General features: G+C 40.7%; 1 protein-coding gene across 4 annotated transcripts in view; it reads right to left on the bottom strand.

Annotated features, from left to right (window-relative positions):
- Window positions 1-15,974, bottom strand: part of CREB5 (cAMP responsive element binding protein 5) — a 257,668-nt gene extending 241,694 nt beyond the window's left edge. Inside the window, exons 1-2 of one of the 4 annotated variants that reach the window (XR_012054560.1) lie at window positions 15,838-15,973; window positions 14,772-14,858 (exon numbers count right to left, since the gene is read on the bottom strand). Coding sequence is in view for 1 of the 4 variants with exons in the window: in XM_032746734.3 (XP_032602625.1) it covers window positions 14,772-14,774 (3 nt within the window). In the remaining 3 variants the exon portion in view is untranslated. Of the gene's footprint in view, window positions 1-14,771; window positions 14,859-15,837 lie in introns of all 4 variants that reach the window. The other 3 variants (XM_032746734.3, XM_072925667.1, XM_072925668.1) reach the window with 3 other exon arrangements.
- Window positions 15,975-19,909: the final 3,935 nt, after the last annotated feature.

The following is a 19,909-nucleotide window of genomic DNA, read 5'->3' as shown; positions in this document are numbered from 1 at the left end:
TCTTTACAGTTAATAAGGGGTTTGGTAGTTCAGTAGAGAGACTGCCAAGCCATCAGTTTCTGGGGCTGTAGCAAAGCTGGGTGCCACCTACCACTTGGTTCAGGGAACTGACCAGCAGGAGTTTGATTTTAAGCAATAGTTTGCCCATCATGCAGAGGCTTTTTTCTTCTTTGAAGAAAACTGTAAAATCCATGCAAATCTGCCTTACAGCATTAATGCAACCAAAATGGGACATACAGAGTTTCTAACATTGATAATATTTGAAAATCTTGAGTAAAAGAAAGCATGGAAGCAGATGTGAAGAAACAGAAACCATTTTTTCTCCCTCACTACAGGGTCTGCTTTTTTTTTTTTTTTTTTTTTTTTTTTTTTTTTTTTTTTTGGCAATTGTACATGGAATTCCCCCTTCAGTCAATGCAAGGTTTTGCATAGATGAGCAGTAGGGTTTTTGTGGCTGGTCTGGGGGGAGAAATAAAATAAACAAACAAAGAAGCACATATACAAGCTTTTCAGACAGAATATAGTCAGATGTTATTCATCAACTGTGAGTTACTATATCTTAGTGAAAATAGAGCAGCAATTACTCTCTGTTCTGACAGCACCTTACTTTGGTGGCTGGAACTTAAAATGCCCAAAGTACTAAATTTGTGTTGAGACTTAATTTACTGTAAAAGGTCAACAGTTTCTAGCAGGGAAGGGTTCCACCTGTGGAGGATGACTTCATGGCTTTTTTCAGAGCCTCCACAAAACCCAAAGGCCCGGAGAAAAAAGAAGATTTCACCCACTTTTGGTTAGTCCTACCCTGGTTCTACACCACCTCCTACCTCCAACATCCCCACTAGAGAGTCTTTACATTTCTCACTCCAAAAACAGACCAGAAAATTGTCTGCAAGCTCTTCCACCTCTCTGATAGTAAGGATTTGTATATACTTCTGCTCTGGATGTTGATGCATCCAGTTGCCTTACAACCTCTTGGGCTCACTCTCGAACCTTCTGCAAACACCTTCTGTCCTCTGCAAGGACAGAGGCCTTCACTGTAACCACAGGATATAGCTTTTGGTTGTAACTCTGGAGTGCAAGGCCAATTCACTTGGTTAATTTTTTAATCTCCAGCTAGAGAGTTTGAATCAAAGGAGGAGATGCAATTAAAAAATAAAATTAAAATTACACACAAATACACATGCAAGCATTTCTCTGCATGCTTAAAAATGAAGAGTGGGCTTGGAAAAAAGGAATATGCCAAAGAATCCTACAGGCAAATTCATGGTGAATGAATTTTTGGGAGTTTGCTGACACAGAAAACAAGCAGAAAATCAGGAACCACCAAACTTCACAGAAACCTCTTTTTCATCTTGCAGAAAGTTGTTTTGCCTTGGCAGTTTGTGTTTTAAACTCTATATGATCACTGAAAAAAAAAAATTACTTCTTTTCATTATTCATTTTCTTATTTGAAGCAAAAGAAGTAATACATATTTCACATTTATACACTGCTCTTCCTATATACTTTTAAATATTCTCAGACAATTATCATTCCTCATTTTTGCAAAGAGCTCAGGCCCAGCTGCCCAGGCCATACACATACAGTAGTCATGTGGCAATGAGCTCCCATTAGGTAAATCAAATTTAAATTCTACAACAAGACGCAGCATTTCAGTCACTGTCTGCATGTGCTTAATTGGTAGACTATGGACAGAAAGTGAAAGCCATGTTAGCAACAAGTTAGCCTGGGTTTCAGTGTTTGGAGATGAGAGGAAAAATCCTTATGATTTATTGTTAAAGCTCAGACAGAGGGTAATTTTTCCCGTAATAAAACTATTTGTATATGAAAGGTATACCAGTATATTTTTTAGAATGTACATGTACAGAAACCATGAAAAAAAAAATGTTTTTCATGTGATCAGTAACTAATACAACCAGGCTAAAAACATCATCCTCCTTCATTGACAAAACCTGAGACTGAGATATTTCAAAGCTCCCTGGGAAGATTTTTCATTCATTTTTAGAGGATGCATGCAGATAAACTGACTAGACATTCACTTAAAATTGTATTTTCAACCCCTCTGGAATCTGTCTAAAGTCTCCTGAGCAATTTGTCATCTTTTTAATTAATCTGGAAGAAAATATGTTTTTTTCTAATTTCTGGGATTTTGTATTGTCAGAAAAATGATCTTGTAGCTACTCTTTTGGCAAAATGAGAGTTTGCAATCTGTGTCTGTCAAATCAGAAAAAACGTAGCTTTTACATCTTAATTTGGTTAAAGAAACAGACAACACCAACCTTTATTTAGAAGATCCTGAATTCTGACAGGAGGGTAACTAAATTATCAATTCAACTCTTGCAGCAGCAAACATCATTAGCATTGGCCATGAAGTTCAATTAAACGGATCATACAAAACTAACAGGCTGAAATCCTGTTACCCTTGAAGCTGACAGCAAAAATCCCACAGATTCCAGTGGGTGCATCAGTGTGCTACAACCTTGACAAAGAAAGCGCCTGGGGCATTTTAAGGCACACAGGAGCCACTTTCCCAAGGACATGCATTACCTACACATGATCGTATCCAGTCATAAATGTAATTTTCTTTGTGCTGTAGAGGAGGTGCCTGAACTGATTTGCAGTGTTGCTAGAAGAGATGGGCAAGCCACCAAGAGACTCTACAGCAGTCTTCTAATAATGCCTGCCTTTTACAGAGACTGACCTCTTTTCACCTTGCTAAAAGCAGTAAGTAGCAAGTAATAGATCTTGTCAAAGGTTACTCTGTAGAATAACCTCTGGAGATATTAAATAGAGGTGTCCAGAGAAATACCACAAAGGTGCTGACAAGGAAACCAAAGGGATTATGATTAGGAAGTGTGAATAGGCTAAGGTTTCAAACATACTCAGATTTTGGTTAGAAATGCTGAAGTACAGGAAGGAAATGTTCTACATACCATCCAACCACCAAAACACACACTTGAAAAGACAAGTTAAAGAGCCATCATATGGAGATTAAATACTACACATGATCTAAGAAAAGCAATTCCACACAATTAGAATAAGCCAGAATTTCTCCCTCATCAAATCTTAGTATGTCTCTTGATAAAAAAATTGAAAAACTAATCTGCTCAAAAAAAAAAAAAAAAAAAAGCCATACCTAGGAAACATTAATTGTTCCTTCAGCTCCCTTTTAAATCATCCTTGAATATTCAAATTATCAGAACTTCCACCAGATAATTCCTAGTAAGAGAAATCCATTTAAGTCATCTACATTTCCCATAAAGAAGCAATACATTTTAAAAGACCCTAAAAACCTAAGCCAGTAGCATAACTAGAAAAGACTCTTTCTCTATTTACTCCAATTTCTGAATTTCTCCATTTACTCCAATTCCTGAATTTTAAGAATTATGCAATGAATTATTTAATTAAAAAAAATTTCAAGATATTTCTGACAGTATTCTTAGTAGAGGACAGCCTCTCCTAAATTTACTCTCAGCAAAGGTGCTGTTCAAAGACTTGGTTTCTTTCAGCCAATCTTTTTCTGATCCCATCAGTTGATTACATTGATTTTGCAATATCCTCCAGGGAAGGCAATCTTCCCTGTTCCAGTCAGATCAGACCAGACCAAGTCTTAGGAAATATTTGGGAGATGTGGCCAACAAAAGGCCTCTACCCAGCTATTTGAAGTTCTCAAACAACACAGCTTTCCAGGAGCTTGTCCCTGTCTTATATGCACAGAACTATATTGTTCAAATAAGAAAGATAAAGAGACCCCAGCCTGCCAAGCCATGAGCAGAGAAATGAAGGCAGATAAACATAAAAGTGTTTGCATCAACCTGAAAGACCTTATTCATTACACACACACACACACACAAAAAAAAAAAAAACAAAAAAAAAAAAAAAACCACCAAAAAAACCCTGAAAGATGTAGTGCCTTATGTCTTCCTTGATGTAAATAAATTTTCAAAGACAATGAACCTCACTTTGAAAAAAATGTTGAAATAGAGTATTTTGACTTTTTCACATAATTTTTTCCCCTTTTATTTTGGCTGACACTACACAGAAAATTTGATCTTTAACTGTGAATACTTTCAGGCCTCCATTCTCTTCAGTAAAATTCTTTGTGTGAAAGTCTTTGGTGAGTATTTTTTTCCCTTGAAAAATGTCACTAGCCTGGCTGCAAAGGCCAGATGTACTCCCCTCCAAAGAGGCTGCTCAGAGGCCACCAGCTTTAACCCCTGGCAACTGCTACTTGATTTAACTCAGGATTGGATGAGGTGCAGAAAAAACCCTGTGACCCAACTGTCTTCTCTACACAGCGGCAAGGAAATCCCCTCTGTGCTAAATATGGGGCTTAGCAAGAGACAAGAGGCTCTGTCAGGACCTTGCTGCTTCTCCAACCATCTCACAGGCACCATACTTGAGAGCACAGATAGAGTCAGTCATTAGGTGGAGAAATAACTGGCACTCTAATGTAGCCACCAGAAGGGTGATGCTTTTTGAGCATATATTTTGAAGATGGTTAGTAGGAAAGCACTACTAAAGCACTACTACTAGTAGTGAGGAAAGCGATATTCACGGAATTACAGAAGGCTGAAAAAAGTATTCCTGATTGCATTTTCATTTAACTCTTTCACAACCAACCTTTATCAAAAATGTTATTTCTATGGCATGGACAACTTGCTTTTACCTATTTCTCACCTAATAATAAGCTACACAATATACTGCTGTGTATCCTTTACTGTGTAAATAAGAGTCTGTCTGTACAAACCAGTTGCCAAACTGCAGATTTGGTTTTTGTCTTAAAATTCTGTGATGTCAGGCTACAAAAAAAATATATATTTTATAAAATCCATTCTCCGTGAAAACTTGCCCATCCCAGGTGCTAATGAGCACATACCTCTCTATAAATGTAGACATGGGCATTTCCCCATCCAGTATTTTCTAAGCACTGGAGCCAAGTGAGAGATTTGTTTGAAATCTTGCTTGGGCTTTCTGAAAGCACATGAATTCTGGTGGCCACAATTTAATCAGCTGGGAGAGGCATAAGGTAGATCTCACTGCCACAGTCACACAGCCACGTGGCTCAGCAGCACTCCCAGTGCCACATTTTTCCCTGTTCAGGGGAGCTGTTTCCTCAAAAGAAGAGATACAAGAAGGAGCTCTGCATACCCCGTGGATCAAACTGATGCTTCTCTTGCAAGGCATCCTTAGTACATTTAAGCAACCTGACACCAACACAGCAAATTCAAATTTAAAAAGAAAATCAAATCTATTTTCATGACTAGCTTGATAAAACAGTCATCATCATGCCTCTTATTGTCCTCATCATAAATTAATTTAGAATTAATTACAATTCTGAAAATACTTCTCCTAAGCTCCTTTTGCGCTTAAAAGCTTTCAGCCTGCTGAAAAGCTTTTGGCTGACGGCGCACTTACTCAAAACTCTGAAATAAAAACTGGAAGACTGACAGCCTAGAAATAGGCTGTCTCAATATTTTGGAATAGCAACCTTTTGGCAAGAAAATTCGTATAGAATCAGACAACGCGAGAGAGAAAATACAACATGTAGCCTCCTGTCTGCTACAGAGGGAGCAATGTTTCCCAGTGTTTCCTTGTGTATCCTGCAAGCTCCACTCAATTTAGATAACCCAGTAAGAGGTTCAAGTGTAAGGCCAGTGCATAGCAGTAAAATAAACTATCTGGAACTCCTAAATTTTAGGGTATTATTAAGTTGGTTGACTCATCTGGGATCCATTGACTTTAACTGTTCCTGTTAAAAGCAGACCACTATAATTTTTGCTGAGGAATAAAGGAAAAAATGTTGGGGGGCATGTACATAGCTGATAGCTTATTTTTCACAGCACCCATTTGACTACACATAGCTGCATTCATTAGTCCCAAAGCTTTTTAACTTAACTCTAGGGAACACAAAATAATTCTTGACCATATTAAAGGTTATTTTCAAAATAATAAAATTCCTTATTTTGTGTAATGTAACAGAGGCCAGAAATATTTTTTTCCAAAGCAGAATTTTTGTACTATTAAGGTATATGCAGAACTCTTCACATAGAAGGACTCCTTGAAGGCTACAGAATTAGAGCACATACTTTTTTAGCTCTCTGTTGAAGAGCTGAAGCATATCTTGATTTTTAACAAAGACAGCTTTACTCCCAAGAACTTGTTGGCAGTTTGATTTAATGAAAAATTAAGTTTCATCTCAGCAGTTTTACTAAACTGTGGAGAAAAGGTGCCCAATGACACTAGTCCCTGAGTGCCCTAAGAAACCATTGACCTCAGTGGGAATTGAGATTGGTCCTACTTTTGATTGACACAGCACCTTGCAGAATTAGATCCAATCCCCTTCCCTTCCTCCTAAGACTGGATTTTTCTCCATTAGCCATCTGATTTTTATTTTGCTTTGACCAGAGATGAAATGTATGTAGATGTTTTGGTGCTGACAACCTCCCTGTCAAATTATATAGTGACTTCTCATGCTAAAACTTGTTTGTTTTCACACCATCATCACTGATGATCTCAGCACAGCACAGCTCTTCGAGAATAATGGTTTAGTCAAATGCAAAGCAGCAGAAGGAACATAAAACAATGTGTGCTTCTATAGGGCCTACATAAATAGTGCTTTTTAAAAATGTTTGGCAATGAAATAATAGTTGTGGGTTTGTTTCATTTTTTTTAATAAATTAACCTCTGGATTGTTAAGGATCCAGAGACTTGGCACACCAGAGTAGTTATAGGGCCTAAAAATATTTGTTATAGCCTGTCACAAAAGAATATACACAGAAGATGCCATTTGTGTGGCATTAATAATCAACCATGGGCCATATTCTCAGTCTACACAGTTTCAGAGAAGTCAAGCAATTTATACCAATTTCAAAAGAAACAGAGCTGACTCCACATATGCTGGGCCAAATGAAGAAAATTGGAAGCAAGTAAGTGTACATTACTAGGGCTGGGCAAAGTGTGAGTTGTACACTGGACACTATCTATTTATCACTCCTTACAATGTTTTTCTTTACTCAAAATTCTCTGTTTATTGTTGTTTAAAAACAAAATCAGAGCAGCTCAGGCAGTGATGACATTTTCCCCCATTTCTCAAAGACTGTGTTCTCACTCTCAGGCCAGCTTGGGAGATACGCAAGGTGCCCGAGTAGCCTCTGCTTTCTGCAGTGCTGCAGACAACTGCTCCAATTTATTAAAACTGCTGAGCCACACTACCTCCTCACTTCTTTCACCCTCTACTGCCTTTTTTTTTCTTTTTCAAATACTAAAAGAAAACCTAAAACCTCCATGTATAAAATGTAACTGAAGTCTAAGGTGTTACTTCCAATTCACAGGTGCGTCGTTAATCGTGAAAATGCACATCATATTTAGGAGCAGAATTATATCCTGCCATGTTTAACTGAAAAGCTTGGTGGGCTTTTCATCTATGTTGTGCAAGCCTGAGGCCAGAGTGGTGACTGTCACAGCCAAAGAGACACAGACAGATAGATGATGGAGAGTGCAGACTGCGCACCCACACATAAAGCGCGTGAGAGGAAGGAGAGTGCACGGAAAGAATATTAATTGAGCAGAAAATAAGTATTCTCAATATCCCCCTGCCCCCTTAAAAAGTAGCCACAAGATGAGGAGAGCTGCAAGCATGTTCATCTCGGGGAAACAGCCGTCCTTAACGTGACATGTAAGGCTATTACTTTAATAATGGGATTTGCACAGCACACAACTGACAGGCTATGTTCAGAATAGACTCCGTGAATCTAATTTTCTTCTCAATGAGTATTATTGCAGTTGGTAACTCCACAGATTTCTATAGAGTCGCTCCAGATTTGTATCAGGGTGAGTGGAGAATTAGGCTCTACTATGATATTTTTTAAATCCAGAAGAATGTAATTCTACTTACGCAGTCATAAAACCCATGGCTCTTTTGATCCTTTCTACTTTCATAGCAAATTATTTACAGAAGCTTGTCTTTTAAAGATTCTCATCAAAATAGTTAAATAACTGCTTGCTCTCACTTTTTGTGATAAACCATCAATTACTCTAATTTAATGCATTTTCATGCCTGAGTCCATGTACTGCTTTACTAGCATTGAAGAATGGAAGGGCAGCACAGGAATTGTAGAAAGTGATTTTAGTTTTACATCATTCATTTTGTCCTCCCACTGTCTTTTTATAATACTTTTCCATCACACATCCAGTAAAACAAATTTACACTGGCCTTATTAGGAACACATATAAAACAACTTTAAAGTGCTACACTGATACACTTAAGGATATGGAAGTGCGAAAAGAAGGAAAATTCCTTAACCTGTTTTTAACTACAGAATCTCTTCTTTTCCCTCATTTTGCACACTCTAGAAAATTATGGAAGTCTTCAGAGATGTTGATCCCGATCTCTTCAGCCTTTAAGAAAAATATGCAAATGCCATTCCCCCTCTGCCCAAGTCATCACCAGCAAAATGAGGTCTTTTTTTAAGTCATAAAAAATGAAGTTGGTGTTGTGATAGAAATTATCACAAACTCTTAAACAAAATTTCTTCTTCCTAAAGCATTCATTCAGCAATGAAGTTAAACAATAGGTAGCAAAAGATAGTCCTGAACAAAGCAATTGATGATCTGTTTCTACGCCATTGGTCCACTTTTAGTTTTTAAACCATCCTGAAAAAAGAAGTTTCCTATAAGTAAGAAGATACTGGAAAGCCCAAATTTCTAACACAGACAGTGCCATTTCTGGACAAGCACAATTCCAGGCTCTTTGCCATCACACACTCAGGTCACCTTTGGATTTCCTGCTGGGCACTCAAAAAAGAATTGTGATAAACTCATTCACTGACTTGACCAGAACCAAAAGCATATGTAACTGAACCAATTGCCTAAAGTTAATTCAGAGTAGCATCTGTGGAGGTATGATTTACTATTACAGAATCATGGAACGGTTTAAGTTAGAAAAGTCCCTTAAGATCATCGAGTTGAGCCATTAACCCAACACTGCCAAATCTGCTACATAACCATGCCCCCAACTGCCACATCTACACATCTTGTAATTACAATGACCTCCAGGGATGGTGACTCAATCATTTCCCTGGGTAACCTATTCCAATGTTTGACAACCCTTTCAATGAAGAATTTTTTCCTAATATGCAAGCTAAACCTCTTCTGGTGCAACTTGATGCCATTCATAATTTAAAGCTCTGCACCTAGTAACAGAGCATTGGTGTTGAATAAAAGTTTTTTGAAAAGTTAAGTGAGAGGTGTATTTGGACTGGGAATGATTGCAAACTCATTCAGCCATGACTGAATTACTGGCAGCTGGTTTGCAGCATCAGTGCATGACCAAGTGACCTACTAATATCATCACCCATATCTTGGAGCATTTACTTAGGCAGAATATTACTCTACAGGTAGTATTTTCAGCATTCCAGAACTGAAAGATTTAAAAGACAGAAAAGGAAAAAGAGAGAGAGGGAGTACAATACACTAACATCTCATTTTATTGCTTACTGTTATAGCTGCTCTATACAACACATCCCAAATCCAATCTCAGATTCTGTTTATTGTGCTACAGAGCCCCCTGTGTTAAGTATATTAACTAGCATTCCTTACACTAGGCCAGCAGGGGAAGAAAAATCAGATGTTAGATCTAGGAGCCACTGGTCGAGGTTGATTTCCCAGAAAAGACAAATTAGTTTCTGGGTACTTGCAAGCAGCTCAGAAAAAGGTGATGATGAACAATGCTGCCTTACATGCAATGAGAGAGTAACTAAAGGCACAAGCCTACAAAATAAACAGGAAAAAATAGCAACTTCCTCTAAATGAGAAAATATCAGCCAAATGAATTACATATCTCTGCATTAACTTTAGGCTACATTAAGGATGACTAGTTTGAACTCAATACATCCCTGGACAGAAAACCTTAAAATACACAAACATACTGAGATTGGGATGAGACGTTTCAACTGCATTGAAATGGTGTGGTGAGTGGTGGCACACAAAGTTAAGGCCCTTAGGAAGGAAAGAAGCTGCAATGAGAGAAGAGCAAGCTGCTTGAGAAAACCCTGCAAAGGTTAAAAAGGCAGTAGAAACTATTTGTAGAGTTTATGTGGGGTAGAAAGCTCCAGGTGAAATCAAACCATGCCCAATTGCTGAGCTAGCAGAGGTCTCAATACCTCAGTAAGAGCAATAAAAACATTCAGAGCTAAAGAAAAGCAGAATCCGCTGGCAAAGGTAAGAGAGGATTTGTAGTATTTTTTCCCAATTAAATTTGAATCTCATTCCTTCTGGCTTCTTCTAAAGACGTTGCAATTTTTATCACACTCAAAGTGGAGCCTTCTGGCCAAGCAGGGCTTCACCCCACACCTTAAAATCACCTTACATGGCAGGGCGGCACAACAGTGACATGAGCTGTCTCAAAGGAAGAGATTATTAAAACCACACACCTACACAAACACTGCTGGTGACAGTGTTTCAAGGCATTTATTCTGGAGTAGCATGTGGGACCGACTTCTTGAACAAATTCTCAAAAAAGTATAAGGCGGAAACAAGAACCAAAAGCAAAACATCTTTTAAGCTAAGGAAATTGTTGTAAGCTTTCAATGTTTTACTTTGAAAATCCTACAGCCTAGAGCAAAATCCTTGGAAAATCTCCTTGTGTTTATGAAATAGCATTTGATATCACAACCAAAACATCTACAAACCAGTGCAACCAACCCTTTCTTAACTCTCGAAGGGCAAATAACACCTACATTTCCATGCAACGGCTAGTAAAGAAATGCTGACTCTCGGTAATTTTAATTACAGACTAAAATAACACCTTAGTGAAAAATAGTAAATGAAGTTATTTTAGAGTTTCAATGTTGCTCCATCAACCTGAGCCATAACAGGAGCAAAACAATGAGTGCACAAACACAAGAGCTCCACAGATGTAAAAAAAAATTATTTTATGTATGTTATGTTGTGCTTGTCATGTATACCTGAGACTATTTAAATAATTTGTTTGGTTGTATATGTAACCAAAACAAAAAAGTATTTCCATAACAGGATTTTGTTTTGTTTTTATATGTCAAGTCTACAGAAGTTAATTTCTGTACTTAATGCTATAATGTAGCTAAAGTTAAAATACAGCATGATAACATATTGTCTGAGATCACTGTTTTGTCTGTGTCAGAGAATACTACACCTTCAGAATTGTAAATTAGCATAATAATATGACTTTTGGTAAGAGGAAAAAATATGTTTTTTCATAGTTCTTATTCCAATCTGTTGCTTTAAATTTGTGATCACTTTTGATCATTTCTCTAAGGCAGGGAAATGCAAAAGCCCTAAAAGTTCTTTTTTAAGGCCAGAGACCTAAAAGCTCTGGATCATTATCATTTGCTGAGATAATTTACCAAGAAATAAGGATAGGTGGGGAGGGAGGAGAGGGAAACAGGGGTTGAATAGCTTGCAGCATGAAGAGCGGACAAATCAAAAGAAATTGAGATATTGCAGAGTGACCTACCAAGCTCTCTGATCAGCCCTGAAGTTAGCACTTAGGACTGACAGACTCTCAAAGTATTTTAAATATTTCCACTTAGACTCCTATGTATTTGTATCAATGAAAGTTTACACATGAAAGATTAAGCCAAAAAGGCTGGCTTAGTTATATATGTCTGCCTATTGATTTGATTAGCATGAAATTACCAAAACAGAATCAAAGCAAAAGAATCACCTAGACCTGTGAAGCAGAACCGAAAGACTTGTTGCTTTATACATCTGCTTTTCCAGCAACTGCATCTACTGAGTAGCGTATTCCTGCAATAAGTTACAAGAAAAAACAGTGTTTGTGGGCCCTGAGAAAAAAACCCAGTTTGTTCCAATAATAAATCACATAGTCCTTAATTATAATTTTTAAATGTCTGAAGTAAAAATGGTCTTGTTCTTTTTTTATTGCAAAATCTTTTCCTGAAATAGTTTTCTCATAATAAAGAGTTTATAAGAAAGACAGTCACTGGAATTAAAATTAAAGTTAATAATATATAAACAAAGCAACAGGTTTATAGGAAATCCAGAAAGTTAACTAATGGCAGAAGTTTGAGACATGGGATGGCAAAGAGTAGAGGAAAAGTCCTTGACGAAAGAAATTGTTTTAAGAGTAACAACAACCTTGCAAGAATTCTACTAATTTTAAGATCCTCATACCCTGTTTAGGGGCACAGAGACAGGTTTTCATAGGGGGCCACAAAGAGACAAGTTAATAACCCAGTTTCACATAATTCTGCAAGACTTACTGAGCTCAGAGAGATTCTGCCCACACAGAGCTGAAAGGTTTAGTACGTAAGAGCTGCCTTCTGACGGCACTGGGAGATTACCTCTCATCAACACCAGAGTGAACTCCAGCTCTCACAGCAATGATCTTTTACAGAAGATTCCTCAGCAGTGAGAAGGACAAATGTGATTGCGGCACATTTTAGACTCTCAGCACAAGGAAGTGAATATCAAATTTAAAAAGCACCTATTACTTTTTATCTGTGTAAGTCATTCTGCTAAGTGGTGATATAAATAAAATTACATGTACAATCTTGCTTCTATCTTCTCTTTAAATGTATATACATGGTTTCTTTCCCCTTACATTCCCTGGGTTAAATTAGCAGAAGAGGAGTGTGATAAATTGAAGCTGAACTATAAATGGGTGTTTTGGAAGGGGGAAAAGGTTTCCGCTTGTTCTAAATGTGTAAACTTTTAAAAATATTGCAATTTTAAATCCTGGAAAAGTGCCATCCAATATTCACGACTGGCAGACAGCGCTTATTACCTTTTTTATATGCTATTACAAAACTTCTTGATTTTTAACATTAGCCTGACTATTCCTAAGAGTCTCCAATTAAAGATGTAACAATAGGAGACTACAGCCATTTCTTTTTCATGCCATAAGTTCATTATTTCTATTTCCTGTTTCACTCAAGTGTTTCTTTTAAAGTTTTGAAACTTTGATGAACTCCACAGTTGAAACCAAACATAAATCCCATGCAAGCTAATGGGACAAATGAAACTCCCAAGTTTATCGACAGCAGTAGATACCACTTCTTCCCAAGCCATATATAATTAAGAGTAATGAAAAATCCCTGGTTAGTCATTATAAAAACAGGCTCCTTACCATAATCTGTAAAGCACAGTCAGGTCCAAGTTGTTTTGTTCAACCACCACACCAACTGCTCCTTCTTTTTAGTGACTTATTTAAAAAAAAAGAAAAAGACTCACTTTGCCAGTTATAGCTGGGGGAAAAACTCCCAAGAGCTTTCAGGCTTCATTAATTAGGGCCATCAGAACTGTACTTCATTTGAGCAGTACAAAACAGTGCAATCAAGAGTTACGTCCCGGGCCGTAGCTATCTGCCCCTCTCTCATTCTCTCCTTCTTTCTCTCACCATCTCTCTCAGTAAATGAGACTAATTTTTCCAGCAGCATTTGACTCCCCAGATTAACTGAAGTGGAAAATGTGACTACAAACTCATAGCACTGTCTAGCCTCCAACCCAGCACAGAATCAACTTCGTTGTGCTGAAGGACACCTAGCAAGCTGCTGCTTGCTAAGTTCATAACCCAGAAGTGTACATTCGCACACAACAGGACTGCGCCATCTAGTTAGCTGCCAGCAGCAGGCTTTGGGAGCAGATGCCTCGGGATGCAGGGCTTTAGCCCTTGGGAATGTTCAGTTTCTTACAGATTCAATTGTGGTGTGGGGTTGTTTTAATAAAATATCACTACTGAGATAATCCACAGTGGATATGGGAAAATTTAGGCTATAATAGCGCAGCAAACTTCTACATCTATCTTTGATTTACAAGATAAAAGCAACTTTTAAATTAAAGAGCCTTTCTGCTAACAGAGCTTATTATGCCAGAGACAGGAATGATTTTCCTAGAAAGTTGTCCCTGTGTGCACGCCTATTATCTTTGCTTTCCCCCTTCCGCTAATGAGCATTTATCTAAAGAGCCTGCTAATCCTCTGATGTGTGCTTCTGGTCAGAGGTAACAGTTTGAATAAAACCACTAATCACTTATCACTAATCACTGATCATTAATCACACTTTTCCCTAGTGCTCTGCGACCTGTACAGCTCCCTTTAGAATTAAGGAGTCACAAATAAGGAGTTTAGCCATTTTTTATTAAGAATTTCCAGCTTTTGATACCGACAACCTCATTCGCCACATGAAAGTTACAAAACATTGAGCGGGGACTTTCACCACTGTACACTTTTATACTGAAAATAAACGGTACCTTTACGGAAGCATGCCTCCTTCAGCAAAATTCCCACAAAATTACCCTACACTTTTGCATTCGGCTCTCACTTTCTACCTCTCAATTTTCTTTCAGACGAGTTTCCGGGTTATCCCTGCATATATCTTACAAGAAAGTTTTCCTACATCACTGCTCCTTGACTCACTGCTGCTTGTCCAAATGGCCAGATGAGGAAAGTCTGGTGCACACCAACGGGTGAATCTCTAAAAAACTTCAGTCTCAAGAAACGCCCAAGATGCTTCACAGCAATTATTACCCTTCTGTTAAAGTTTCAATTTCATCTAGCTAAGCACTGTTTCTTACTGATAATATATGGAAATCTTCTAATCTTGCCGCTTAAGTCACTTCTCATATCAGTCTGGATTTAGAAAAAGAAAAAAAGAAAAACTAAACAACATATGGACATTTCATTTTCCTTTATTTCTACCCCCATCTCTGAAACTACTTCTCTCTTTCCAATTATAAAGCTTACATTGAGCCCTGGAGATGAAGGATCACTCACCATGCTCGGACATAAATAATAGAGGAGGCAGAGTTTAGCAAGTATTCCCCTTACACTCCTGCAGCTCTTATCGTCCTGAAAACTTCGCTGGGGAGAGAGAGACCCCTGTAAGAGAGGACAGTAGCGGGGGGACACGGAGCTGGGGGCGGGGGGAATGATGAGCGGAGTAGAGAGGCTGTAAAGCGAGAGGAGGGCTGCAGAGAAGGGACCTTGTCAACACTCGCCCCCTCCCCGCACCCGAGGGCATCAGAAGCGGAGCATCAGCCCCGCACCGGCCCGCAGCATGACGTAAGGGCCGGCAGCAGCCCGACACCCGGGGTATCTCACGGGGAAAGCGGCCGCGCACCACCCCGCGCACCGCTCCGCGGCCACCGCCTGCTGCTCCCGGCTCGCAGGGAAGCGCGGCCGCCGCCGCGAAACTTATGCAGAAGTTTTGGGGGCGGCGGGGAGAGAGGATGGCGGGGCAGCGCGCCGCCGAGCTGTCACCGCCGGGTGCCGCCGGGTTACGCTGAGGCTGGAGCGGTCCAGCCCGCCGTGAGCGCGGGGACTCCGCGGTCGCTCCGCCGGGAGCTGCCCACCCGCTCGCTCCGCTCGGGGCAGCACCAGCAGGGTGCTGCTTGCGCTCCGTGGCAGCCGCCCCATCTCATCTCATCCCATCCCATCCCATCCCGTCGCGGGAAGCAGCGCGCAGACTTCCCAAACTCCCTGAAGTGCGGACGGGGAGTCCGGCTTCCCCGCGTCTCGGCGACCGTGCGCTGCCGCCCCCGCCGCCCTGCCCTGCCCTGCACTACCCTCCGCGGGACTCGGGGTCGCTCACGCCCCTCTCCCCGAGCACGGCGGGGACGCGGGAGCGGCGGGACCCCGCGCCCGCGACCGGTGCTGCCACCTCCGGAGCAGATGCGGTGGCGGAGGGAAGAGCCCCTGCAGCCGCAGGCTGCCCCTTCCCAGCCGCGCACCCGGCGCTGCTGCGCTGCCGCGCTGGGCTCCGTGCGGGGCGCGCTGCGGGGTGCGCCGCGCGCCGCGCCGGGCGCCTTCCCGGGGCAGCCCCGTATTTTTAGGAACTTACCGCCCGGCGCGGCGGGGACGGGACCGGCAGCGCGGCCGGAGGAACCACGTTGGACTGAGGGACGGTTACAATACGTTCTATTTAGAGAAGCATTACATCACCCTCCGTGACGTCACGTGGGATTCCTGAACTTCTAAATCATTGCGGTCCGTGCCGGGCGGGGGGGGCGGCCGGGAGCGCGGGGCGGGGGCGCGGCCTCGGGCGGGCCCGCCCCGCGGGGTCGGGGCGGAGCGGGGCTGACTCAGCCGGGAAGGGCGGCCCGCCCCCCGCGTCCCGGGCGGCCGCGGGCTCCGGCACCGGCGCCCGGGCGGGACGGGGCGCAGCCGGGCCGGGCGGGGGCTGCCGGGGGAAACCGGTGCGTGTGCGTGCCGAGCTCCGGCAGGCGCGGAGCCTCTGCTGAGTGACAGCCGCAGGAGGACTCGGGTCCTGCAGCCCCGAACTCTTTCGAGTATTTTTGTTTGCCTGAGTTTCTTCATCTAGAAAGTGTTTAAGGAGTAGCGCGGTGCCCGAGAAGGGAGGGAAGCTCCGTCTCGAGCCGCAGCCCTGCGAGGCTGCGCCGCTGTTCACCTGCTCAGGTGCGCCCGGTGTCCGCCCGGCAGGGTTTGATGCCGCGGCGGAGCCCCAGCGGCGCTGGAGCAGCGCTGTCACAAAGAATCTTAACTGACAGAATCGAATGTCTCATTGCTTTTTGAACATTTAAACATTCTGAGTCTATTTGGCAGTGTCTCTGAGTCGTCGCCTGGGACGCTTGCGGATGACAAAGTTACTGTTCCACCCTGTAACTACGTCAGCGCCTCCTTTTCTGTTTTTTTTACTCTCAGCCTAATGCTCCTCAGTGGTTCTTCTAGCACCTGGGTCTGGAGGTTCCTTTGGCACCTTACTCCACACTGCAGTTATCCGGGAGGGATTTGTATCAAAGATACACGATTGAACTGGATTTAGCAGCTGATTCATGCCAGGAGGTATGACTTAATTCTGATGCAGTGTTTTAGCACCTAAGCCTGGAGTGTCTCATGAGGAAATCTCAGTGTTTCGAGGGTCTCAGAATCTGCAGTGGCTTGGTCAGTTTGGTTTTTCTCCGATATTCCATTAAGAGAGGAGTAATACAACACGTACTGCCAAAATTGGGAACTACTTTACAAATGGCAATAATACAGCACTTTACTCCTAACAATACCATTCTTTCACAGGTTTATATTAGGCTGTCTGATTATCATCTTCAGCTTTTAACAATTCACTGGCATATTATGCAGGATTTAAGCAGATAGAAGCAAATCCTATCAGTGACTGATGATAGGTTTTGAACTCATTTAACTCCTTAGGATAAAGCTCAATGATGCTGTCACTGTAAGCCTTCGTTTTGTCAGGTATTATCTTTGGAAACTGCATATCAAGTGCAAAGTGCTTTAACTCTAAACGTCCTGGAATTATAAACTACACAGATGACTAAATTAATAATTGCAGTTATTTCTGTCTCACAGGAAGGGTTTTAGCACACACAAACACAGCAGTTTTTAAGGCCATGACAAAAAGATTGAAGTGCAGGAAACAGCTCTGCATCTCTCATTGAGGTTTCATCGTACAATTTATATACTCACACTTCTCACAGACATGCAGCTGGCACTGTGGCTGATCGATGGGTTTTCCTGGGATTGCAGTGAGATTTTTCTCCAGTTTTCTCAATGAGATCAAACTGTAAACGGCAATGGAGAATTCAGGTGCCAGTCGAGGACAACAGGGCCCAAATACGCCAGCAACCTCTGTAGTAAGACTCAGTTATGGGAAAAAAAAGATCCTAAAAGCAAGATGAACAGGACCTCCATTTTTTTCAGATCAATTGTTTTACTTGCCACATACATATTTGGACAGATCTCTACCACTTAGATAGGCAGCTTGTGGCAGCCGTCTGTGTGTGTCTGCCCCACAGAAGTTGGTGACAAATACTTTGACAGGTGTTTACCTTGGTTTTCACTGACAGCAGAACCAGAGAGGTTTTGGGTTCCTGATATGAGTCTCAGGGCCCGAGGAAAGACTCCTGAAATGAGTTGGAGTCCTGGGGGGGGAGAATGACATAATAATGTCAACGGCTCCTCTGAGGTTGAAATCTGCTGCAATATGTGTCACATATTATTGCTTTCCCCCATGCCCAACTTCTATTTCAGTTGCCACCCTCAGATTCTTTTGCTCTCCTCCCTCTTCCAGCTCTTTACTAATCTATTTCCGTTTTTCTTTTGCCTGTTACCAATCTTCTCTCTGTTCTATGGCGACCACTCTGATCTCTGAATGGGGATGTGAAAAGGAGCATTGAGATGCAGCTTTGTTTTGTTCTATACTCACTTTAATCCCTGGTGGCTGAGCGGTTCACAGAGAAGAAAATGTGTTGATGCCTTCAGCCTGAGAACGCTGAGCAGAGAAGGGACATTGAGAAAATGTAATTGCCAAGTTCTTTCTTGATTTAAACTGTGGGATGTTGATAGTAAAAGAGACACTCCTCTGCCTCCGAAGTTGCCGCTTTCAAGTTGAGCTGATGTCTGCTTGTGTGCTGTCACTGTGAAGAACAGCTCTTTAATATGAACTCCTCTAAAGGTGGTTTGAATTAGCATATTCCACTCAGCAAATGAGGAATGTACGCAGAGCCAGTTCCAGCTCAGCTGACAAACCGTAATTTGAGAACAGGCTCAATACAGGGGACAAATTTGAACAAATCTTAGAGGCTAATCAAAGGCACCTCCTGGAACAGCAAAATTATCATTCTGCAGAACTTCGGGTTCCTGCTCAAAAACCACTATATATTAAAAAAAAAAAAAAAAAAAAAAAAAAACAGCAAAAAAACCAAAACACCAAACAAGAAACACCAGCTTGTGAAATACAGGTTAATGTTCCTACTTCCTTTTTATGGAATATTGTTCAGGAGTGATTGAATTTTGGAAGCAGCTTTCCAAAATACTCCTTCCTAGGGCAGGAAAACTCCATACTGAATAGTTCAAAACTTGGCAATATTTTTAAGAGATTGAAGAAACTTGTAATGAAAAGTACTGAGCAATCAACTCCACGAGGCACTACCTGTTTTTTCATAAACTAATTAAAGGTACAAAGTCACACACTGCTTTTCTGTTTTTATACTCAGGCTTTTATAAACCAGCTTTCTTCTTATGGCAAAATCCCAACTTATATGCTTTTCTGTATTGTATATTCTAACAAATGTTTAACATACAGGTTTTTTTCAGTTTTAGTCTTTAAGTATAAAACCTGAAAATAACACATTCTTTACAACAATTTACATAGTTTAATGGGTATTAAAACTACTCAGACATTTGAAGTTAAATTAGTTAGAATGACATTTTGTTTGACTGATAGTAAATGACAGTAGTGCTGCTTCAGCAAACACCTAAAATCTTTGTCATATCATTAAAATCATTGGGAAATAAAGATATTAAAATAATTATAGGAGTTTTGTATGTCAAATATCAGTCTCAGCAAATCCCTGTTGCTGTCACATAAAATGAGTATTTACTGCTGGTAGAGTTGAATATTTTACATACCCATTCTTTCTATAACATCATTAACCACATGTTTAACTAAGCTGCTGCCAGTGTTGAGAGCTACTCTCAGCTCTGGCACTTGCAATTATCTTGTTACAAGTACTTTGCAGCAATATCTTTTAGTCTAATCGAACAGTAATTTATTCACCTCCTTATGTGCAACTAAAACTTCAGATCTCTCCATTTATCATGTGAAACTATCCACAAAAAAAAAAGTAGTTCAGCACTAGTTACACAGAAGCGAAGCCTAAGAAATAAAATGGTAAGAGGAAAAATTGATTTCTAGATCTTAACATATACTTTAATCCATGATGATAGTAAAATGCATTTTAAAAGGAGGTACAAATTATACTATTTAATATATGATAATCCTAGTGATATCCTGAACAAGTGTAATTCTGGTGTTTTTATGAAATGCTCAATTTCTTAATTATTACATCTTTGTTCAGACCTCACATCTCCTTATTTTAGTAACAGACTGAATGGCATATCAGTGAAGGGAACCAAGTATTCTCTATGGTTTCAGGACC

This window comes from Taeniopygia guttata, chromosome 2 (genome assembly GCF_048771995.1).
Source record: "Taeniopygia guttata chromosome 2, bTaeGut7.mat, whole genome shotgun sequence".
NCBI lineage: Eukaryota > Metazoa > Chordata > Aves > Passeriformes > Estrildidae > Taeniopygia > Taeniopygia guttata.
This window is presented reverse-complemented; position numbering and strand designations above follow the sequence as displayed.